Genomic DNA, 26,100 nt, shown 5'->3' with positions numbered 1-26,100 from the left:
AAAAAAAAAAAAAAAACAAAACTTAAAAAATTAACAAAGTTGACCCTTGAATTGCTTTCTAAACTTAAGTTTATATGGGAAAAAAGAGATATACTTGTTTTCTTTTGATAAAGGCAAAAATAAATATTTGTTTAGTGATGTAAACAATACTAAAGGTCAGCTAATCTCTCACATGTGAGATAGTAGATTAGTGATGTAAAGAGACTTTCCTTACCAAGCCACCAAGAAAATCATTAGACATAAATAAATAGATATATTGATACACAATAATATATGGGCATTATAATTTTTCAATAAAATTTTATTTTTCTGGAATATAATATATATATAGAATTTCTAATACATAGATACCCTATTGATGTAATTGTTTGTAGAAAATCAAAAGGTTTTGAATCAATGTCTGGCATTTCTTATTTCATGTGCTTACAATAATATAGAGAATTGGTTGTCAGATTATTTGTTCTATAGTTTATTGGCTCAATTTGCTTAGTAAATATTATAATATTGGAGCTGAAATATCAGATAAGCAAACTCATAAGAGAGTAGCTTGCTTTTTTTTTTTTTTTTTTGTTAGAAAGAAATTTATTCTTCATAACTTGAAGAATGCACAGTTGTTGGACTATATAACTCCTCGAACTATGAAAATAAGTTTGGTCAAATTGTCATGCATGCTACCTGACATGACCTTCCTTGCTAAGGAGCTAGCTACATTATTGAACTACCTAGGACTACAAAGAAAAGAATATCTACAAAAATACAATGACAAATGTAAAATATCCTCCACTACTAGTTGGACCACCAGATGTATATTGGTTGTTGTTCCTACAAAATATAAGACTAAATCATGAGAATTTGATTTCACAAATAAGTTCTCAATTGAATATGAGAGTGGCTCCAATAAACTGCCATTGATCGCAATTTTTTCATCAAACTAAGATGGAGTGACTACCATCTTATTTACATACTTCACAAGTTGAACTAGACAACGGGAGCTAGATAATCACCCCTAGACCCCTACTTTTGATAGTCGTTTCCCATGAAACATCAAGTCAAACATACAGCAAGAGTGGAGGGGGCCAATAACCCTACGTAGTGTTCCCATCCTCAAGAGCCGATTAAGGATAGAGGGCATTTTCCTCGCACATGAACTCAATGTAAGCATCTTGAGCAGCTTGAACGACTTCCATCAAGGTCCATGGTTTGGTACCAAACACCAAATCATTGCAGGCTCTCTATAGGTACCAAGCAATAAAGTTACAAAGGGCGGCATATTCCCTACTAACTTCCTTCCCATGACAATTGAATTGTGAGGGTGAAGTTGCTTACTTCTATAATTTCATGGAGAGTTACAATTTGAAAAAGCAATCATATGATTCTCTTTATGAAGCCAGTCTTAATGTATTATCATAATGCATGGTTTTTGTTTGTACAATATAACAAACGGAAAAAAAAAATTTCATGAACGCGCTCATTATATGAACGATCCATATCCTCTCCAAACGCTAGGATTTATAGAGTGCATTTGACGGTTGGGAGGACCTAGGGGTGTATGCCCAGGTCCTCCCAACAATTGGATGCCACAATGGGCGTCCCCAGTGGTGGAGAGGATTTGAATCCACATATAGAATATATGGAAGTGCATATTTATTTTTTGTCGCATTGAAAGTTGATATGACAATTCCAACAAATGGATATCTAAGAAATGATTTGATTGACGACCACGTGTCAAATATCAAAATGAAATTCGATCTTTAACCCTCATATGCATTAGCATTATTAGCCTTCCATATATATCTTTGCACCCCTTGGTAGTGTGCATCATCTTTGGTTTTCATAGTCATGAATTTTCTAAATGATTTGTTTTTCCAATGACAAATTCCATTTAGATTGAAACTTAACATACTAATAATAGAGGATCTAGACCTACATTTTTCTCAAAATTTTAATTGCATCAAATCCTTTTCTCACTTCCTGTTAGGGGGTGAAATAGAGCCATATTTCTTAAAATCCTAACCCAACCCTAGGTCCCCAAAACTCAACCTAGGCCCAACCCTGCCGAGCTCATGTCAACCCAACCAGACCCTAATTGACCTTGATTGGATCATGTTTTTGTCATTTGTGTTCTATGCATTAAAAAGGAAAAAATAGATCAAACGATAAATATACAACTAAAATTTTGAAGTGCAAAACAATAATAGATATTCAAGACATTTGTCCATAAGAATTAATGACCCATATTTCATTATTTTGAATAATGGATAGGGTGACAATCCTAAATTATATTATATAAATCAAGATTGGGTTGGGCCGGGCTGGCCTAGGCCTAGGCCTTAACCCAAGCCAAGCCCAACCCTAAACTAGGGTCATTGTTTTTTACCCCTAACCTTGTTGTTTTATGGTTGTCCTTATTGACAATTAACCTCAGCCACATGGTATGACGTTGACTGAAAGTGGTGATGTGATAGCATTCAGTATCTTCGATGATATGGCAATGTTATATGATATGTTTGGAGTGATTTGAGTCATCCATGATAGGTGGTGCAGAATTTCGGGTTAAATCTGGTAAATTTGGCCTATTTATGCCCAGTGACATTTTCAACAGTGAAAATAATTTTTCTGACAGATCGTTCCTTCATGTGAAAGTTTGAGCGTAATTTAATCTTTCCAATGCACTTGATTTTGTTCCGTTGTAATACCATATGAATAAGTTACGACATCCATAGGAAAATTTGGTTTATTTGACATTCGATAGCAATTTCAACATTGAAGAAGATTTTTCTCCTTATAACCTTACAAGAAAATTCCATTCTTTCCAACGCACCTGATTTTCGTCTCATTTCGATTCAATATAAGGAAGTTATGACATCCGTAATGTTTAGAGGCAATATGGTCCTTTTGCATAGCTAATTCTAACGTTCGGGTCTTCTAAAAAATTGTAGAGCGTCGAGTCTTGGTAATTACACTTTTCATTTCGTCATTTGAAGTCGTATGAAGAAGTGATGGGCATTTCCATGAATCCGGTTCAAAAAGCAAACTCAAATTTTGGCCAATACCTCTTCGTGTAGGAGGGGATGTTCCAACACTTTGCTTGAAAAGTGAAGGTTATTTGTGAAATTACTGAAAAATATGGTTGTGGGAGTTTTCAACATGTTAAGTTAAGCAATGAAGGGCTTAATTGCTATTTGGAATAGTGGCTTGATCCTAATCTAAGAGCTATGGCTAGGACAAGTAGCCCATATGCTAATCTGGTGGTGCCTGCAAGTTTGCACTGACATGTGGTGTTGGAGATTCCTCTGTGAGCTTTCTTAGTGGCCAGTTCTATGGTGTTTGTTGCTACACCAAATCAAGGGGTGCTTGTATATATGGCGCGTGCCCGTGCCCGTGCCCGTGCACGTGAAGAGAAGATGTTCCTTAGATCTAATTAAACCAATCCAATGGCTATTATTAAATACATCTTTAATTAAAGGAGCCGATAAGCTTCATTTTTCTACGTTGAGCTGGTGAATGGGATTTTGACAACGAGCTGGCTGTTGACGCAAGAGCTAATAGCATGCGTCACGATGATCAAAATGTCGTGGCTATTCCTTTTTGTCCGTTATTAAGATCCTAAGTTCATAATTGTTCACCTTTTTTAAGTTGTGATTGCGCCGTCTGACCCTGTGCCACCAACGCAGTCCACGCCACATTTGAAAGATTCAATTTCTTGGTTTCTAGTAATTCCAACTTTGAGAGGTCATAACTTTCTAACCCTAGGGCCAAATTGTTCCATCCAAGTTGCATTTTCTAACGAATTTCGTGCTCTATCCAATAAAATCAATAAAAAAGGTTTTTTGGTGTGAGGAAGGTTATGGATTTTACAAGAGAAGCTTTCCCCTCCTTGGTTGGCCATTGAATGAACTTCAATGCTAAATGTGAGTGGTGTTTAGTCCATTAAAAAGAGGTAGAAGAGGTTGTTGAGCCACGTTCATGGAACATTGATTCCAAACCAAGGAAAGAAGAGGAAAAGAGAGAAAATAAAGGTTGAGGGTTTTTGTTTGGTGCATGGAAGAGCAAGAAGACATAGAGAGTAACTTGTAAGCATTCACCTTGTCAATGAACACTCAAGGAACCAAGTTCCCCTTGAGAGATGGAGTTGGAGATTAACAGTGAGCTTGGAGGGGAATACCAATACAATGAGGCAGAGATGGACATAGGAGCTAAGTTACTAAGGTACTTGATCTTTAACCACGTAACTCGAATCAATTAAATTATGCATGCACAACCCAAGCATAGCAAGTTCAGATAAATTAAACTATGCCTGAAAAAGATGAATGTTCAAATAACAATCACCACCTTTTAACTGTACATATCACAATAGCCTTAGCATTAAATACAAGTAGTATTAAAGGGGGTAGGGCTTAAAGGAGTTGGTTTAAGTCGGGTTTATAAATGTGTTGGGTCGGTTGAGCGGCCGTCGAGCTAGGTGGCTATACTATGTACTATCTATTTTATAGCCGGATTGAATTCTTCTATGGTGCAACAAGGCGTCTGATGCACATTTAATTGCCAGAAATGCTCTGGCACAGAGCCTAAGGTGGTCACATGCAGCCCAAGGTGTTTCTGGGCGTTGGATGCATGCGCTAGACACCCTTTTGCATCACAGAGGATCCAAGTATTTTTATAGCCCGACACATTTATTAATCGATCCGGTCTAGGTTGGGGCCATAAACGTGTTGGGCTTGATAGGGCCTGCTGATGCGGTAATGAAATTGACACCCCTAGACCCAGCAGTTAAATCCGAACTCTTATATCCATTGCATCAAATGACTAGGTTATGCGATGTTTATGGTCAGCGATTGGAAGATAAATAAATCACTAGAAAGGGAAAAAAAAATATCAGGACCATTGATGAAAGAGCTATGGAAAGAGAATACAATAGCTTCAGGTGAGGATCAAACTTGATCAATACCTATAGAAGATTAATCGTGAATAAATTTTTTTTTTTGGTAGGAAATCGTGAATACATATAAAGAAGTCAAGAATGATATCATATACTCATGGTCAATTGACCGAGGAATTAAGGATAACTTTTGTCTTAAAAAATAAAAAAAGGATGAGTATTGATTATGGGACATGATAAGGATTAAGTCACCAAGAATACGTGGACCACAGCCTAATTTATCAGATGAAGATCAGCTTTGCTTTCTTGATTGGGAAGAATCAAGAGCAATTATTACCGGTTCGACTTGGGTTTAAAATGCTAGAAGTCGGTTTCAACACTGTTGGGTTCAGTGCTCACGTAAGTGGTCGAATACTCTACCATCATGGTTCCAATGGTTCCAATCTAATGTTCAGAAATACCTTCCGTCATGTGCAACCCCAACTCCACCTGTATACACGTGCGAATCTAACAGTTACATGAATGAGAGAGAAGCCTCGCAAAGCTTGTCAACTTGGGAGTTTGGGTTTTCAAGCGCAACGTTAGGCGAATTGGCGAAAGTGATTGCGATGGCTTCATTGGCTTGCATTTCCATGGAAATACGAAAACAAAGAGGAGAAGACTACAAGACGACTTACTCGCGCCAGCTGTTCACATTTTTCTTCGTTTATATATTTCTTAACTTTCCCTACCAAACCCAAACCCAATCCATACATACACTCTCACACTCATACTCCTCTCGCTTTCTCATCTCGATCTTCTCCCCTTCCTTGTATTCTGGGTAGATTGGAACACTAAGAAAACAAGAAATCGTGTTTTCGGATCGGTCAATGTGATTGAATCTTCAGCTATAATGTTTTCCGATTCCGATGCGAGCTGGTTTTTACGGTGGATTTGGGTTTCTAGTGTTTGAATTTTGATTTGGTTTGTTGGTTATTTGTCTGAAATTTGAAGGATTCTGTGGTAAGAGAGTGGATTCCGTACTGAATGAGATGTAGTTGGAACCTGCGCTTTTCAATCTTTTGTTTCGGACGATGTAATTGAATCTCAGTCAGGTGAGTTATTAATTCAATTGTAAGCGTAGATCCCCCCACCTCCCGATTCGTTTTTGGATATGGGCTGGTTCTTGCAACGAATTTGGGGTTCACGTGCTCGAATGCGATTTAGTTGGATTCTGATTTGGATTGTACTTATTTGTTTTGTTGGTTGTTTCTCTGGAATTTGAAGGATTTTGTGGTAAGAGAGAATGGATCCGGTACTGTATATGATGTAATTGGAATCCGATTAAGATTGTCTGCTTGACCTGTGGTTGGGGAGAGCCAATAGAATAGCCAATCTGATGGCCATGGAAGGTAGCATCCGTGTGGATACGAGTCCATTGATCAGGTTATTTTTCTCTTCTCCTATTTATTTCTATTATTGTTGCTTCCTTACTCACTGAAATCTTATTTAACAATATGCAGGGAAACATGTTTTACAAGATTTGAATGTGGAATTGGATTTTTCCCTTTAAAATATTTGTGTTTGTTCTATTTGGCTCATTATAAGTTTTAGACAGTTTAAAATCCGTCATTATTGCTATATGGAGAAGATTTGTCTTAGAGGATTCCCATTATGTTAAATTTTGTGTCAAAGCAAATCACTTCGTTTTTCATTCTATCACATTGTTTTTCTTATATACTGATGATATGTATAAGAGTTGGTTTTTAACTTTCAAGATGCATGTAATATTTGACCCTAAGACCAATTTCTATGTGAAGTGGACACAGTTTCTTGGAAACATCTCATTTGATTCATTTCAGTTGGTGTGCCACCTCTTCGATGACACTGTAGGATTTTAAAACACATGCCTCACAAAAAAACTGACTCGAATTACAATTTTTAAAGGAAAGAAAAATTCTAGCTAAAGTCCCCAAAGGGGGATGTTGATGGAGGGCCTTAGGGAAGAAGGGAAGAAGGAAAGAATCGCACAAAGGGGAGGGGAGGAAATTCACACGACCAAGCATAACCACAAAGTTCCACCCAAAATAATTAATTTATCATTCAAATTATTCTTCTTTGTCCATCGGTTACCTCTAATATATAGAAAAAATAAAGACATAGGATTAGAAACTTAACCGAAATGGAAACTAGCCTACACTAGGAAACAACCATAAAAAGGAAACTAATGCAAGGAAATAAATCCTAACTCCTACATTCAAATTTGGAAAATAAAAGGCATGAAATAAAATAATAAGTAACTACGAATTTTATTTCCAACCCTTGTTGGACCAAAACCCTGGGCTGGACCAGTTCTTCTTGGCTTTTGGCTTCCAAAGCCGGTCATGCTGGTCCAACCAGATAAGGGCAGCCATATCTTCATCCGATGTCCCAACCGATGATGTCATTGCAGTAACTCAGAGATGGGAGGTGACGTAGAAGATGTTTGAAGAGCCTGACCAGAGACCAATGCCAAGTCATCATCAAGCAGATGTAGACCACTATGTATCCTACCAGAGCTAATTGTTGCCCCTATCACCAGATCCTGAAAAACACAATGAGATGGGAAAAATGTGACTTTGCAATTAAAACTGGAGGTAAGACTACTAATGCACAAAAGGTTACTAGGAAAAGAAGGAAAATGCAATAGAGTAGAAAGGGATAAAGAAGGGGTACAACTAACAGAGCTCTTTCCCAGAATAGTGGAATAAGTCCTATTAGCCAATTTGACCTTACCATTACTAGGATAACTAGTGTACTCTGAAAAAAGAGGCAAGCGGCTTGTTATATGATCAGAAGCCCTAGAGTCTATAATCCAATGGGTAGAAGGGACATACATCGTATGGCCACAAAAGGAGATGCCTGACCCAGAAGGGGTGGTATGAGCAAAGCTCACAGTGGCTGGTGCATGAGAGTTTGGACGTGTCAAGAGGTGCTGGAGGGCAGTAAGCTAATCAGTTGATAGGGAGGCTACTGAGGTGCTAAGAGCAGAGTCAGATCAGGGCTCTCAGTATGGTTGGCCTGCCCAGAAGTTTCGGCACGACCCTTCCCTCGCCCTTGTCCAGATGTATCAGCAGGACGACCATGAAACTTCCAACAATGCTCGTTGGTGTGACATTTCTTCCCATAGTAATTGCACTTCACTGGAGTCCTGGTAGAGGAGCCACCGGACTGTGGGGCTGCACTAAGAGACTGAGTGCCAGAGACAAGTGCAGATCTCTCAATAAGAGTGGCGGCTTGCTGTGGAAGCATAGTAGTACGTTGACTGTCCTCAAGTTGGATCACAACATATGCTTGATCGAAGGTAGGAAAGGGGGTACGACTCAAAACCTGGGACTGCAACTGACCAAACTCCACATTCAAACCTACCAGAAAGTCATAGACCTTGATCTTGTCCTCTCGCTTATGAAAGCTGGTGACATCTTCAGGGGTGGAAGAAGTATACTCATAGAAATCCAACCCAGTCCATAATGTCCTCAACTCATAGTAGTACTGTAACAGAGTGAGCCCTCTCTGCCTCAGATCATGAACCTTCTGGCGAAGCTCAAAGATCTAAGCATCATTCCTTACCTGGGAATAGATATCCTGGATAGACTTCCAGATCTTTGCAGTGGAGTCAAAGAGGAGATAGCCATGCGAAAGCTGTGGCAACATAGAGTTGACAAGGAAGACCATAATCAGAGGGTTGGCACACTCCCACTTGTCATCTCAAGACCGGTGGTCGGACGCTTCATGGTTCCAGTGAGGTACCTGTTATAGCCACGTGACTTGATGGAGATGCAGAACGAGCATGACCACATAAGGTAGTTTGTGCCATCGAGCTTGATAGCATAAGGAGGAAAGGTAGGAAGAGCCGTGGTATCTCCGCCAATAGAATCAGATGAACTGGTAGACATGGTTGCTACTTAAGGGGGCTATGTAAAGACACTAGCCTGAGATAGAGAAAGCACTAAATAACCAGAAAAGCTAGAAAACCCAAAAAATCGATAAAGGGTAACGCATTAACACCCTGAGAAAACGATTTTGGGGATAACTCTAGAACAAAGACCTCAAATGAAAAAGTGGTCGGTACATACCACTACAAGGATAAGGGGCACCAGTTGCAACTAACATCAAGACGATCGGAGCATCGAGAGGGAAAAAACACCTCGGCAATGGAAAAATGATTTTAAGGAGAAAACCTTGAAAAAGTGATGAAAAAAAGGTTATGGGTCTCTCAGATCATTGTAGAAGAGAGTCTGAGATCTTAGGGGAAGGATGGATGGAGGCTAGAAACCTCTTGGTGGTTTAAAAAGCTCCCACCACGAGAGAGAAGCTGATGAAGAGAGATGGAAGGAGGCGCAGATGGAGGAGGCGCTGGGAGAGAGAGAAATGAGAAAGAGGCAAAGAGATGGAGAAGAGGGAGAGCCCTTAGGGTTTTGGATTTTAAGGCTCTGATACCATGTTGGATGGGGTAATGACTTGTGTCTAATATGACACTAGCCCTCTTTATTTATAAGAATGGAGAGAAGGTTTTAGAGAATTACAAAGACCATTAAACCCCTTAGGGTCCTGTTGGTAACTGACACTTTCCCTAAAACCTAGAAAACCCATTATTATAATAGTAAATTTAGTATAGTCTTTTCTAAATTGTTGATGATTTAATAAATATATTAATTTTTTAAAAATCGAAGACAATTAAAGCTAGCTTAGGCTTTAATAGTGGTTTAGCTTGTTTAAGGCCCCATTAGCCCGGTTACCGGTTAAAGCCCGATCTAGCGCGACTAATTCCTTAAATAGGTAGTTCACGGTGTAAGCCAAGAGGCCTACCTCGCCCAGCTAGGCCTGACTGTTTGACACCCCTAGTGTACACCATCAAGTATAATCCAAATGGTTCCATTGAACGTCTTAAGGCACGATTGGTTGCTAAAAGGTATAGATGGACGTATGGTGTTGATTATTTTGAAACATTCTTTTTTGTTGCTTGTTTAAATCCTATTATGTATTGATCTCTTTCGCTCTAAATTTAGACTGACCTTTGTATGATGGATGGGTGATATTCAGGAGGTCTATATGGAGTAACCTCCTGGGTATATTGCTCAGGGGGAGAATTTTTCCAAAGTGTGCAAACTTCACAAGGCCATCTATGGTCTGAAACTGTCATTTAGAGAATGGTTCGACAAGTTCAGCTCTATTGTTACTCTCACTGGATTCTCATAGTGCTACTCTGATCATTCTGTGTTTATACGACGTCGGAACTCTAAGGTGTTGTTTTAGTTGTCTATGTGGATGACACTATTATATTTGGAGACGATGTATCCGGGATTGTAGAGGTGAAATCTTATCTTCATTAGTGGTTTCAGTTGATAGACTTGGTTCTCTCAGGTATTTTCTGGGCATTGAAGTCCTACGAAGTATGAAAGGAATTAGTCCATCACAAAAGAAATGTGTTAGCCCTCTTGTCTGAGGTTGGTATGCTTTCCTTTACCCTTATTGATACTCCCATAGGTCCTCATCAGAAGTTTAGTTCCAGTGATGGTGGAGACTTTGAAGATATGCACTGTTATGGGAGATTAGTGGGAAAACATATCTACCTAACTGTTACTAGACTGGACATATCCTTTGCTGTTGGCATCATTAGTTAGTTCATGCAATCTCCAAAGAAGGTTCACTAGGAGGTAGCCTATCGTATCTTGAAGTATTTAAACGCCGCACCAGGGGAGGGGCTCATTTATTGTCCACATTAGACTGTTGACAATACGTAATCGGGGTTCGAAAACCTTGTTCGGTTTGCTTGTGGCCCACCCGAATGAGAGAATAACTCAAATTACAAAGGAGTGGCAAATCTGTAATTTATCATAAATTTTTTAAAAAGGAGTGGAAACTTGTAATAAACTACAACTTTAAATTATAAAAGAAAGAAAAGGAAGTGGATTGTAACATGAGTGGAAACACGGGTAGATTTGGAATGAAATTATAATAAGGGATAATGGAGATTAAAGGTAAAAGCAAAAGGCACTTCGGGACAACAAGAATTAAGGGTTTCTTGACAACCCTCAATGAAGGTTGTCTTCAACCTCTAGCCAAGGAAAAGGGGCGGAAGAACTAGGGAGAACTTCAGATTATGAGAACTCCCTCATAAGCCTTTGCTGGCCTGAAATTGCAGGTAAAGTCCAGAAACCAAATAGTGATGGAGGAGCCTCAGGGGTGGGAAAGAATTCCCTGAGCTGGGTCTCAGAGTTGCAGGGGAGATGGAGAAATCGCACTAAGAAAGAGGGGGGGAAGATAAATTGCACACACTGCTCGCAGACACTCAAACACTTAACTCAACTCATTCTTCTATTCTTCAATTTGACTTGTCTATTGGTTACAACCAATTTAAAGAAAAATAAAAGACAAAATAAAAACTTAACTAAAATAAGAAACTACCCTAAACAAGGAATCAAATTGCAAACCGATTCTCTAAATCCTACGTGAGTCTAACTTTGCTAAAATAAAGTGAATAAAATAAAATCAAAGACAATCTTCTTAAATGAAGTAAATTTCTAAAATCCTATTAGACCCAAAAAGAATATGGATCTGGTTCATCTCCATTTGGATACCCAGATGGGTTTGGATCGGTCTATGGGTGTGCAACTACATCAACTCCCTCGGTGTTGAGAAAAACTCGACCACGAGTTTTGTAGAATGAGAGAATCAACACCAATTGATCAACATCCATCCTTGTATGTATGAAGTCACCATCGAAACCATGATCGAATGCTCTGAAATCCACGATGCGAAGTTCATTGGTGACGTAGTGACTTAGGAAAATAAAATCGATCGGTTCACTGAAGAGATCAACCGATTTAAAATTTTTCATAAGTGGATTTTCAACTTCCAATGGTGCCATCTCATCTTCTACCACTGGTGATTCATCTTCTGGTTTGTCTACCTGTTGCTCGACAGTTGAGATCACATAGTTGAAGGTAGAGTGTATACAACCAGATGTGACCAATATTAGGTCTTTGATGCCCTTGCAGTGTTGTTGCATCTCATCTAGCTTCTCTTGTACTAGTTGCACTTGTTGACGGATTTCTAGTAAGAGCGTTAGATCCATAGAGCTCCTCTCAAACTAATATCAACTCACCCAAGAAATTAATGGTAGGACTGTAAATAGTCTGAAGTTTTAAATGAGGGTGGCAGAACTGTAATTAAGTGAAACACCAACAATAGGATTGACAAGTAGGAGCAACTCGTATGATAGGGAAGGGTATTCTTGGAAAAAAGGAAAAACTAGGATATTGGGGAATAAAAGAAAAGGGCAAGTGTATCATGGGAAATAAGCAAAAATAATTAAAGAGGGGACAAATAAAGGGGTCTTGGGAAGGGTATACTTGGAAAGCAGAAAATTAAAGAAGAAAGAACAAGGGAGGAGAGCATGGGGAGGGGGTTGTACCGAAAAAACAGGAGTGAAGGGTTCTTGTTCTCTGTCGAAGCAAACAAGGGCTGGCCTGCACCGCTGCAACAGAGGAAAGCCAACAAGAGGAAGGGGAGGAATTCCAGGGAGCAGACGATGTCGCAGGAAGGAGTCAACCACTAGGTACGATTCCTCCTCCCCCTTTTTTTTTTTCTTTTTGGTTCGATGTTGTCTCTCTCTTTCTTTTCTTCTTCTTTTTTTCTTTTTCTTTTTCTTTTACTGGTTGCTGCCGGAACCCTCAAAGAAGAGGTTCAATCGAAGGAGATGTAAAAGAAAAGGGGCGGTGGGAGTTTGTTTGTGGATCAACGGGAGGAGGATTGTTGTTTTGTGGGGATGGTTCGACTTCTCTGTTTTGAACAGAGACGATTTTTTTTTTTTTTTGGAGGGAGAAGAGAGGGTTCTAACCGAGGGTCACAGTGGAGGAATGGGTCAATGGGCATTGTGCTTAGAGAGGCACAGGGGTGAGGTTGGCTTTGAGCAGTTTTTTTTTTAGATCTCAGTTCTCGGCAGAAGCCAGAACAGAGGAGTAGGGAAGAGATGGGGACGAAATGAGTACGAAGGAAGGATCCTTCGGCTTTGATACCAATTGATGGAGGAGCCTTAGAGGTGGGGAAGAATTCCCTGAGATGGGTCTCAGAGTTGCAGAGGAGAGGGATAAATCACACTAAGAAGAGAGGGGAAGAGAAATTGCACACACTGCCCGCATGCACTCAAACACTTAACTCATTCTTCTATTCTTCAATCTGACTTGTCTATTGGTTACAACCAATTTAAAGCAAAATAAAAGACATAAAATAGAAACTCAACTGAAACAAGAAACTACCCTAAACAAGGAAACAAATTGCAAACCGATTCTCTAAATCCTACGTGAATCTAACTTTGCTAAAATAAAGTGAATAAAATAAAATCAAAGACAATCTTCTTAATTAAAGTAAATTTCTAAAATCCTACTAGACCCAAAAAGAATATGGATCTGGTTCATCTCCATCTGGATACCTAGATGGGTTTGGATCGGTCCATGGGTGTGCAACTACTTCAAATAGGCTCTTGATTCCAACAGAGATACACCTAAAAACAGCAAGTGAAAATGAGGTTTTGTACCTGGAACTCAGATCTGGTGGTGAATACAGTTTCAATGGTTGGATCTCACAACAGGGAAAGACTTTTGAGGTGATACTCTAGGGTTTGAGTCACCTTCAAGAATGCAACCTTCGACCCAAATCTCAGAGTCAATCGGTAAGAGACAAGGGTTCAACAAGCTTCCTTTTGGTGTTTGGTATAACCGCCCAGTAGAGAAGGTGAACAATAACCAGCAATTGTGAACAGGGAAACGGGGAGCACACAACTCTCTTCAAACAAAACTCAATTCTTTCATTCAATTATCAACTGATCTCTTCATTGAATTACATTAATATAAGAAAAAGCTCCCTAGCATAATAATGGAAACTCCTACGTATCTACTTGCATTCTAAAACAAAGAGAATGAAATAAAATAACATAGAAATAAAATTCCTATGTAGCCTACCAATCCTTGCCAGAACAGAAAACAGGTTTTGGTTAGTTATGTGTTGGCTTAGGCCTCCAAATAGGGTCGGTTCAGTCCAGCCAAGCCAAGGCATCTGCATCAGTTAATCTGGTGGATTTTTGTGATGCTAATTGGGCTGGTGTTGATGGTGACAGAAGATCAACTACAGGATATTGTACATTTGTGGGTGATAACATAGTCACTTGAAGAAGCAAAAAGCAGACACAGTGGCTAGGTCCAATGCTAAGGCTTAGTATCGAGTCATGGCCCATACTATAGCCGAGTTGATGAGGTAAGTCATTGCTTAAAGAGTTGGGTTTTCCGATCGCTTAATCCATTAAGATTTTTTGTGATAATCAAGCAGCTATCTAAATTGCCAACAATCCATTGTTTCATAAGAAAACCAAGCATATTGAAGTTGATTTTCATTTTGTGAGATATTCCGTCATAAAGAAGTTGCTTGTTACTCCGTTTGTCTCTTTTGCTGATTAGCTTGGTGATTTACATACCAAGCCTTTGTTTGGTCCTGATTTCATAAAAGGTTGTTCCAAGTTGGGCATGAGTTAAACCCTAAGAGACAAAAGCTTAAGAAGAAACCTAGCGAGGCCTTTGCTTTGGAGCCAGGCTGCTCCACCCCTCTCTCTCCTTCCTCTTTTGTTCTCTTCTCCTCCCTCCTTCACCTTTCTTCTTCCTTGGTATCTCCCCTTTCCCTCTCCCTTCTTCCTTCTCCACTCCCTTTCTCTTCGTCTTCTCCCTTTGTTCTTAATGTTGGCCATCTCGATTAGTGTTGAGATTGCTGCAGCCACTCGGCTCGCCTTCTCGCTGGCCACCTGCCCTGCTTGGTCATCAGACGCTTTGGCCTTGGGTCCTTCTGGGCTAACTGCTTCTCGGTCGCTGTCCCTCCAGCCTGCTAGGCCTGCTATCCTGTTGGTCGTTATGCCTCTCAGCTATCTGCCCTTTCCGGTGACTCATTTGGTTTGTCTGCTGGCCCACTTGTTCCTTTGGTTCCACCTCCCCGTTGGTCACTCGCCAGGCTTGCTGCCCTTCCTGACGCCACTCTCGCCATGCTTGCCGTCCCGTTGGTCGTCGGCCCCTCAAGGCTGCCCGCCCTTCTGGATTCCAAGATCGTTTTGGTCTGTCCGCTTGCTTGTTGCATTGGCCCCCACCCTCACCATCTACCGGCCGCCAGTAGCCTGTCTTTTGATTTGTTGGTCATTGGATCTTTGTCCCAATCGACAACAGCTTCTAAGACATCAGCCAGCCAGGCCTTTTTAGGCTGGCAGCTACTCAAATGTTGCCCTTTGACATTGCCCTCCATAAGGCCAGCCCCCTTTGCTGGGCCCGTTGCCCGCTTGACCGTGGACCTCCGTAAGGCCAATGCTCCTCCACTGTGGCGGCCTCTTTGCCGGCATTGCTCCTTTTTTGTGTCAGCGGATAGGACTGTTGTGTTGAGATTAGATTGTTAAGGTTTGTGGTTCTCTTCCCGGTTTTGACTGGTTTTCCCTTCTCTTCAATTTGGACATTTGGGCCGGGTTGTAGACGTTTTTTAGCCCATGTGGGCCCTGGATGTTGCCCTTTATGGGATTTTGTTACCTTAGTTGGGTTTGTAATTTCCCCTTTGGGGCTATATTTTCCCTCCCCTTTCTTTTAATGCATTTACTTTTCACTAAAAAAAACCAAAGTTGGGCATGAGTGACCTATATGCACCAGCTTGAGGGGAGTGTATCACAATAGGGGGCAATGTCCTTATCATGGCTTAGTCATAGATATTGTTGGGTGATTTATTCCTTTCCTAATTAGGTTATATTATCGTTTTCGAGTTATTGAACTTCTATTCTTACTCTTCTTGTTGGACAAGGAATTACTTTCTTTGTATGCTTGTAATTGGTGGTAGCATATAAATATATTTGGGGGAGAGATTGCTGAGACTACCAATTGCTAGTTTTCTCAGCAGTCTCTTCTCCCTCTTCGTCCTCAGTTATTTCTCTCTCTCTCTCTCTCTCTCTCTCTCTCTCTCTCGTGTGTGGTTCTGGTTATTAGTTTCTGTGATTCTCGCATTTATAATCTTTCTTTTTTATCTTAAGATTCGAACCACATAAGGCGATCATTCATAGTCTGACTCCACCTGCACTTGCTTGGACTGTAGTCTACTTGCTGCCTTGTCGTATGGAGTTGCTTCGATGGCTATGGTTTTCATCAATAAGGCAGTTCTCATGCAGTATGCCTACTCAATGACTCTTCTCGCTTTGCAGGTATTGTTCAGAAAATTTAGTCTTTAACCATTGTGATTGTTCATCTATCATTTGTTGCTTATTAATATGCATATCATTTATTTTTGTGAGTCAGCAATTGGTGACAACCTTGCTTATACACTTTGGACGGGTGATGGGATACACAAAAGCAAAAGAATTGAACATGGAGACAGCAAAGAAACTATTTCCGGTTTCATTCTTCTACAATGCAAATGTGGCATTTGCTTTGGCTAGCTTGAAGGGAGTTAATATTCCAATGTATATTGCATTGAAAAGGCTTACACCGCTTGCTGTATTGGTAGCTGGATTGTTTTCAGGAAAGGAGAAGCCTCCAACACAGGTATATGGTTGATCCTTTCAGAACTATTCTATTAAAGCGACGGCCCATATGTCTGTAGTTTGTTATGATCAGTTTGTTACTATTGATCATATTAATATATAATGCCTAGTTATTAGTCTTTTTCATGAGGTCATGGGGTGTTTTTTTATTTTCTGAAAAACATGTACATGCTGCTAGTTTTGGGCATCTTAGCTCATTTTATGTAAGATGGGCCTTGTACTTGTTGGAATAGTTTGGCCCAACAGAAATGTATTGTGTTATCTTGCACATTATTATTGAACGTATACATTTCTACTTTCGTGTCATGTGACATATTTTTGTGGCTTATAGAATTGTTTAAATGGTACGCTTGTTATTGGTCTACTAGATAAGTGGACTGGTTTTATGGATAGTCATCTGGATGAGCCACCTTGTAGTCCTCAGCTTTACCACATCCATCTTGATGAATTATGTCCTTACATGTGCATTGATTGGACCGTGATGGACGTGAGTGATGCAAATCAAAATGGCTCTAACTATGTAACGGGCCTTAGTATCCAATCTTATTATGCATGTTGTATGCTTTTGACAGATGGCCAATTCTTCTAGCTCTCTAGTTGAAATCTAAGGTGGTAAAAATTGGAAGGACAAGAAAGCAAGAGAGAAAGAGAGAAGAATAAGTAGGAGAAGAAGAAAAGAAGAGGAAGAAGAAAAGAAGAGGAAGAAGAAAGAAGAGAGGTGGTAGAATGTTGTGTGTAGGAGAGAGATCTCTTCCACACATATATATTACTTTTCTAATATGAGATGGGAAAAATACATACACCCTCCCTAGGGAGGTAAACGGTAAAAGAGACAAATTACAATATAAGACAATTGAGTTATATAACTAGTTCCCAGGATACCCTTAATACACAATCTCTTCACACTCTGAACATGTATGATATTATAAAAAAATGCATGCTTATGGAAAAAATTATGCTGAATTAAGGCTTAGAATTGATTTGTTTAATGGTGTTCTATTTGTTCTATTTGTATTAAAGAGGATTGTCCTGCTGTACTTGGTCTTTATTCACTGAGTTGCTAGGGTTGTGTATGAGCAATGGAAAGAGGCTGATAATAAGCTGAAATATTTGATGTTGGGATACATGATAGATTCTCTTACGGTTGGTTATATGAATAATCCCTCTATTAAATCCATTCTAGATAGTCTTGAAATGAAATTCGTTCAGAAATCAAGCCAATATATTGAAGGCTTGTGGGAAAGAGTTCATTAGAATGAAATTATCTTGAGGAGATTCTATGAAGCATTGGAATAATTTGGTTTCATTGCTGATGAGTTGAATCTCTAGGGAAGAATGGTTGGTGATAAAACAAATTATCCATTATTTTATTGTCTTTGCCTGCCTTCTTATTAAGCTGTTAAGCTGTTGATAATTTTTTATCTAAGATCATTGGTCATGAAGATGGTAAGTTGAGAAACACGATTTTTGCAGTTAATACTATTAAGTATAAAATATACCCTTTCATCAAGAACCCAAGAATAGAACAAAATATTAGAAGAGAATGTTTAATAATAATAAGTGGGATTGGAAAAAGAGAAAGTGATTTACTATGAAATAAGATGTTGAATTTGAGTCAAAGCAGATAGTTTGTTATTTCTATAGGAAGGCTGGGCATAGAAGTCTTACTGCTATTCCTTCTTAAAGTCTGGTGAAAAACAACCTGAACTCCTGAAGGTATGTTTGCCACCTTGATTTTTGATGAGTTCAATACAACATTTGTTAAGTTTGGATCATAAGTGGGCTGATTTTGGAGCAACTGATTAAGAACACAACAGAACAAAATATTAGAGGAGAATATTTAATAATAATAAGTAGGATTGTCAAAAGAAAAAGTGATTTACTATGAAATAAGATGTTGAATTTGAGTCAAAGCAGATAGTTTGTTATTTCTATAAGATGGCGGGCATAGAAGTCTCAAATGCTATTCCTTCTTAAAGTCTGGTGAAAAACAACCTGAAGGTATGTTTGCCATCTTGATTTTTGATGAGATTAGTACATTTGTTAAGTTCGGATCAAAAGTGGGCTAATTTTGGATCAACTGTGCATGTTTCTAATACCTTGTAGGCATTCAAGAAATTTTGGAGAATAACGAATAGTATCAATTTCATTTATATAGGAAATGATGATAAAACACATGTTAAAGGAGATGGGAGTTTAAAAGATGGAACAATTTTTTAGTTAATTGACTGTTTATATGACCCACATAGTCTTTAGAAGAAATTTGTTATCAGTTTCAATGTTGGAAAAACATAAATATGATTTTTATTTGGTAATGGAAGATTTTAATGAATTGAAATGGCAAAGTTGTGTTGTTGAATGATTTTAGAAACAACAATATCTATGAAGTGCAATTATTTGGCATTGTTGTATGTGATGTGGTAGGGCGTCCCCAGTAAGCGACGCACCGTGTCGACGCCCAGATGCGGCGATAAGTAGGCAATAGCAATTGAGAGGAATGAACCCAGCCCAGAAGCGTAGGATTATATTAGCATCCTGGAAAATTGGATCCTTAACGGGTAAGAGCCTGAAGTTTGATAGCTATTACGAGGAGAAGAAAGATTAATATTGTTTGTATCCAAGAGACTAGATGGAAGGGTAACAAAAGGGCATTGGATGAATTTAAACTTTGGTATTCGGGAGATCAAAGTAATAGAAGTGGACTGGGCATCATAGTGGACAAAGATCTAAAAAATGAGGTAGTGGATGTCAAAAGACTGGGAGATAGGATTATATCCATGAAAATGGTGTTGGAGAAAGAGGCTGTCAATATAGTTTGTGCTTATGCACCTGAAATAGGATTAGATGAAAGTAGTAAGCGCCAATTTTGGGATCTCATGGATGACTTAGTGCAAGGTTTTGGTCAGGATGAATCAATTATTATTGGAGGTGACCTGAACGGTCACATTGTAAATGATTGTAGAGGTTATGAGGGTGTCCATAGTTGGGAATAGGAATGAGGAGGGGATCTCAAATTTGGATTTTGTGGTGGCTTAGGACTTATCCGTTACGAACACTTTCTTTGAAAAAGAGAGGAGCATCTAGTTACTAATAAAAGTGGGCATTATACCAGCCAAATAGATTTCTTCCTAACTAGAGAGGTCGACAGATAGCTGTTTAAGGACCAAGGTTATTTCCTGGGAGAGTCTAACCACCCATATAGACTGTTGGTCCTGGATATGTACCTAATTATGCAGAAGCATAGGATGAGGGAACCTTTGTACCCTAAGATAAGGTGGTGGAGATTAAAAGGAGGTCCCCTAGGTACTTTTACTGATAATGTGGTCAAACAAGGGAAGTGGAATTTTGAGGGAGACACCAATGTGATGATGAGATGATGACTTGTATTAAGAGGGTTGCCAAAGAAGTCCTAGGGGAAGCAATGAGTAGTCGTTAGACCCCTAGGAAGACTTGGTGGTGGGATGATGAAGTCTAAGCAGCCATTAAGACCAAGAAAACTAGTTTTAAGATATGGTAAAGGACTAAAGAGACTTGAGGATAAAAACAGGTATTATGCTGCCATAAACGAAGCTAAGAAGATTGTGGGATTAGCTAGGGTGGTATTTTAGTGGGCTATCCTCATCGTTCAAGAGAGTACAAAATGTATCATCCTGCGGATCAAGTGATTATTGAATGCAGAAATGTGCCAATCCTGGAGGATCATGTTGACAGTGGAAATACAATTGATTTTGATAAAATAGTTTTGGATCAGACAGTGGAGTATAAATGATTTTGATGAAAGAGTATTTAGAAATTGATGAAAGTCATAAAAAGCCTATAACTAAAGGGTCTTTAGATGCTAATGTTTCTTCAAATCCTAAGAAGCTTAAGCAGCTTATAGAGCCAATTACAACAACAAACAACAACAAAGCTTAGCCTTATCCCAATTAAATGGGGTCGGCTACATGGATCCGCAAGTATTTGGAAAAAAAAAAAAACTTTTGGACATCCCACTCACAAACTGTCTGCAACTCGAATCCTAGCCCTCCAGGCAGCTTTGTTAGATGCCATACTTGGGTGAAGACTTAACTTTTGCATGTATCTACCAATTAACTCATCAATGGTCAATTTTGGCCTACCCCTAGCCCTTTTAGTTCCATTCATCTGCATCTGGTCACTCCTCCGTACTGGGACATCCAAGGGCCTCCTTTGGACATGCCCAAACCATCGTGACGGACATTCTCTGAACTTATCCTGAATTGGGGCAAGTCCTAAATCTGATCTAACCTGGTTATTTCTTATTCTATTTCTCAAGTTTTTTCCGCACATCCATCTCAACATCCTCATCTCAGCCACACTCAACTTATCTATGTTACGCTTTTTGACTGCCCAACATTTTGCACCATACATCATAGCTGGTCTTATGGATGTCCTGTAGAATTTTCCTTTAAGCTTTAGAGGAATACATCGATCACATAACACTCCAGACGCCCTTTTCCATTTCATCCATCCTACTTTAATTCTGTGGGAAACATCATCATCAATCTCACCTTCTTTGTTTAACGTAAAGCCCAGATATCTGAAACAGTCACTTTGCGGGATCTCTCTCCCCTCAATTTTCACTTCCTCGCTATCAATCCTCGATCGATTGAAGTTACACCTTATATATTCCGTTTTCGTTCTGCTTCTCTTGAAACCTCTCGATTCCAAAGTATATCTCCATAGTTCTAACTTATCATTAATCTTTGTCACTGTTTCACCGACCAGAACAATAACCATCTGCAAAAAGCATACACCACGTAACCTCTCCTTGAATATTCTTGGTTAAATCATCCATGACAAGTGTAAATAGGTAGGGGCTTAATGCGGATCCTTGATGTAACCCAATATTAATTGGGAACTCTACACCGTGGCCTCCCACAGATCTCACACTAGTCACCACATCTCCATACATATCTTTAATAATATCCATGTGTTTGCTTGACACTTCTTTCTTCTCTAAAACCTGTCAGATTAAATCTTTGGGAACCCTGTTGTAGGCCTTTTCCAGGGCGATGAAGACCATATAAAGATCCCTTTTGTAGGTTCTGGCTTTTTCCATAAGCCTCCTAAGTAGGTAGATTGCTTCTGTAGTGGATCTCCCAGGCATGAAATTGAATTGGTTCCCTGAGATATTAGTTTCTCTTCTTAAGCGAGCTTCTATTACCTTCTCCCATGGTTTCATAGTATGACTCATAAGTTTTATGCCTCTGTAGTTGTTGCAGCTCTGGATATCGCCTTTATTTTTGTAAATTGGAACAATAATGCTTCTCCTCCCTTCATCAGGCATCTTTTTTGTGTTCATAATCTTGTTAAACAACTTAGTTAACCAAACCACTCCATGTGGTCCCAAACTCTTCCACACTTCAATTGGAACCTCATCCGGACCTGGTGTCTTCCCTATTTTCATCTTCCTTAAGGCTTCTTTAATCTCGATCACTCCTATCTTGCGTACATACCTATGATTCATTTTGTGGAGCAGGCTACTCGAACCACTCCTATTAGGGCTGTCTCCATTAACCAGGTTACAAAAATACTCATCCCATCTCCTCTTTATGCCTTCATCCTTCATAAGCACACTACCATCCTCATTTTTAACACATCGAACCCGGTTGAGATCCCTGCTCTTTCTCGAATTTTAGCTAACTTATAGATTTCCTTTTCCCCCTCCTTGGTATTTAAATTGTTATAGAAATCATCATATTTTCTTGCCCTTGCTTTCCCCACAATCTTTCTTGCCTCGTTCTTGGCGGCCTTCTATCTTTCTTTATGTTCAACTTCCCTAGTCCTTTGCCAAATTTTAAAATTATCTTTCTTAGTCTTGATGGCAGCCTGGACCTTAGCATCCCACCACCAATCTCTCTAGGGGCCAACTTAGTACCCCTAGCCACCCCAAGAACCTCCTTAGCAATTTTCTTAATGCAATCTGTCATTTCATTCCACATCGTGTTGGCGTCCCCTTCACAATCCCATTTTCCTTGCTTCACCACCTTATTTGTAAAGAACCATACTGATTCTCCTTTCAATCTCCACCACCTAACCTTAGGGCACACTTGGTTCCTTGTTTTCTTCTTCAGTAAACAGAAGCACATGTCCAAGATCAACAATCTATGTTGAGAGGTTAAACTCTCCCCAGGTATGACGTTACAATCCTTACACATCCATCTGTCAGGCCTTCTAGTGAGGAAAAAGTCTATTTGACCGGAATGCTATCCACTTTTGTAAGTAATTAAATATTCTTTCCTTTTAGCAAAAAGAATGTTAGCAATGGATAGATCATAGGCAGTTGTGAAGTCCAGAACTGAGGTTCCCTCCTCATTTCTCTCCCCAACTCCAAAACCTCCGTGCACCTCAACATAACCTCTCCTATCCTTCCCAATGTGTCTGTTTAGATCACCTCCCATAATAATCTTGTCGTCCGGTCTAAAACTATGCATCGATTCATCCATGTGGTCCCAAAACTGTAGCTTGCAACTCTTATCCAATCTTTGCTTGCGGAGCAAAAACGTCAATAATGTTGACCACTTCTTTATCTAACTCCAACTTTAAAGATATGATGCTGTCCCCCACTCTTTTAACATCTACCACATCGTTCTTCAAGTCTTTATCCACCACTATGCCAACTCCACCTCTTCCATTTTGGTCTCCCAAATACCAAAGTTTAAAGTCGTCCAACATCTTAGCTTTCATCCCTTTCCATCTTGTCTCTTGGATACATGCAATGTTAATCCTTCTCCTCCTCATGACATCTATCAATTCCAAACTTTTGCCAGTCAGTGAACCAATGTTCCAGGAAGCACATCGAATCCTCCTTTTATTATCAACATTCTGAACATGCTCTTGAACATGTTGCAAAGTAGATTGATACCGTGTGTCGTTTGAGTGGGATTCCTTGACAGCAGGAAAAAAAGACATAGGACACAAAGCAGTAAAATGCGATAAAAAAATACAGGGATCCATGCAAAGGGTGGATTGGCTGGATATAATATAGTGCCGGCTGCCTACTTGACGCACCTTATAGAGCCAATTAGAAGAATTTAAAGGATTTCTAAAGTTCCAGATAAGATATATACGATACGGAAGGATCACCACACCTAGTCGCTTGTTATAAATAACTTCCGTTTTTCCACCAGACCACACTCTTCACCTCTGATTGAGCCACACGTGCAGTTGATAGAAAGCATTGTGAATCTAGGCATCCTCTTCGAGAGCCTTTTTATCTCCACTAATTGGTGAGTATCCAATTACATATTCTCAGGACCCAATTATATATTCTCAAGTTATATCAGGTGTTGATTCTCAATAGTGAGTTTTTGTAATGCAGGAAGGAATTAATTCTATGCATACGAATGACGTATGAAGGTTGGTAGATGGACCAATTGATACTGAATTTTTTGGATGCAAGTGGATATTCAAGTGGAAGAAGGATGCATATGGGAATGTAGAAAATCTAAAAGCAAGACTTGTTGCTAAGGCTACACTCAGGAATATAGTGTTGATTATGATGACATGTTTTCTCTAGTTGTGAGTTTATAATCAATACATGCTGTTTTGACCTTGGTTACATATTTTAATTATAAACTTCATCAGATGGATGTAAAAACCGCGTTCTTGAATGGTGATCTTGATTGAGATGTGTATATGGATTAAGCTGAAGGTTTTATTTCTAAGGGAGATTAAGGCAAAGTATGTAAATCGGAGAAATCATTCTATGGGCTGACACAAGCTTTAAGGCCATGGAAAATGTGGTTTCATGTTTTAGTTGTTGGCGTTGGTTTCTTATCCTCTCGGTTTTCAGAAATGATAGGATAAGATTTGGGTCTATAATTTCCTGGCAGGATTGAATGTGGAGTTTGATCAGCTGTGGTCAAAGGTTCTGAGTCGTACTCCCTTTCCTACCTTGGATCAAGCCTATGCTATGATCCAACTTGAGGTCAGCTGTCGTACCATTATGCTCCCACAGCCTTTTGCTACTCCCAACGAGAAATTTGCACTTGCTTTTGGCACTCAGTCCTTCAGCCATGGTTCACCAACTCGCCGAGATCTTGTTATTTCGTGATTTTTTTTTTGGCTGAGACGAGATAGGCTACGAAATACACTTTGTACATGGTCTCGGTGGAAATCTCGGTATCGTGGTTGAGATATCGGTATCGTCTCAGTGAGATACCGAAATGTTACATTATCAAGGCTTGTAAATACCTCAATTCTTTGTCTCGCCTATCTCGTCTGTCTCGGTGAAATCTCGGTTTGATCTTGCATCTTGAACACAAAGTCACCCTATTGGCCTTTAATCAGCCACATCATCACACATATTGCCTTCTAAGTCACTCTTACAACAAGATCTACACATTCCAAGCTTAGGAAAGGTAAAGTTCTTTCCCCAAAACCAATTTTTTTTTTTAAATAGTACATAAATACATGTTGGATGGGACTAGAATTTTTTATAGACACTAGAGGCCAATTTATAACCTCACGGAGTCGAAATTGTTTTTGGTAAATAAATATTTTTTTATTTTTCTGGTTTAAAAATGCATTTTCCATTAACATAAATTGTTATTTTTTATGGTAAATATACATTTGATGGAAGTCAATTATATATATGTTACTCACCATTGGCTATTCTATGACTCTATCAGAGTGAATTTTTTTTTCCAGCTAGTAATTATTTATTTTAAGTTTTTTAAAATTAAAAAAATAGATTAATAATTGAAAAATAATTTTTAAAAAATAGGGAAAAATGTTCTGTTTTGATTTTAAAAATAGAATAAAAATAAGAAATTAATATTAACATGTTTTGAACTAGATATGATGCTTGTTATGTTATACCATATTTGATTTTGTTGTATTATGTCATTAAAATATTTTCTAAAACAATGTCATGTTTTAATATTTTTTTAAATTTATGTTCTAAGCATGTTTATTAACCTTAAAACAAGCTACCCACCAAGTTTCAGGTCAAAATATGGCTGTTTGACCACTGAAACAGTTAAACGAGTAAAAAAAAAAAAATACACCAACTCGTCGAGATCACGCCGGGTTGGTGATTCTGAACCCACCGAAACACTGAAACGAAACGAGATTTCGAGTCTTGCCTTTAGCGTAGCCCCATAGTCTAGTGGTTCCTCAATCAGAGTTCTAGTGAAGTGCAATTACTGAGGGAAGGAGCCTCACACTAAGGAGAACTGTTAGAAGCTTTATGATCGTCCTTCTGATACATTTGGCAATAGGCAAGGGAAGGGTTATACTGGTTTTCTTAGTTAGGCCAACCATACTGGGGTCCTAGACTCTGACTCTACTCGTAGCATCTCAGCAACCTCTTTATCATCTGATGAGCTTACTACCTATAGTTTTTAAGGTGGTAAAGCGACGGAGGCGTTTGAGGGTCTTTCGGAGTGCCTTAACGATAAGGCGGACATAAAGCGTCGCCTTATTGACTAAAGCGTTCCTGTGTAATTTTTTTATAAAACCAATCTGTTTGGTTCAAATCCTAGTTGAATCCTATTACTCATATGTTAAATAAATATTAAAGGTTCATATTCATACCAATGTAAGATATTCATCAAGAAAACAAATCAATAAAGTGAATAAACTAAGTTCATCTTCATCAATCATCAATCATCATAACATATTA

General features: G+C 39.0%; 2 protein-coding genes across 2 annotated transcripts; one reads left to right on the top strand and one right to left on the bottom strand.

The window, feature by feature from the left end:
* Window positions 1-5,439: 5,439 nt before the first annotated feature.
* LOC122059194 (UDP-galactose/UDP-glucose transporter 7-like) lies at window positions 5,440-16,452 on the top strand (the record flags this gene model as incomplete). Its single annotated transcript, XM_042621878.1, is given in 4 exon segments — window positions 5,440-5,973; window positions 6,146-6,304; window positions 16,007-16,112; window positions 16,207-16,452. Coding segments are annotated over 3 exon segments (399 nt in total), but the record flags the coding sequence as incomplete, so codon positions are not given.
* A 6,494-nt stretch (window positions 16,453-22,946) lies between these two features.
* On the bottom strand, window positions 22,947-23,384 carry LOC122059028. The gene has a single exon (XM_042621735.1). The coding sequence runs from the start codon at window positions 23,382-23,384 to the stop codon at window positions 22,947-22,949; it is 438 nt and encodes a 145-aa protein (XP_042477669.1).
* Between the last annotated feature and the right edge of the window lie 2,716 nt (window positions 23,385-26,100).

This window comes from Macadamia integrifolia, chromosome 13 (assembly GCF_013358625.1).
Source record: "Macadamia integrifolia cultivar HAES 741 chromosome 13, SCU_Mint_v3, whole genome shotgun sequence".
NCBI lineage: Eukaryota > Viridiplantae > Streptophyta > Magnoliopsida > Proteales > Proteaceae > Macadamia > Macadamia integrifolia.
Note: the sequence above shows the minus strand (reverse complement) of the source record. Positions and strands in the feature narration are given on the sequence as shown.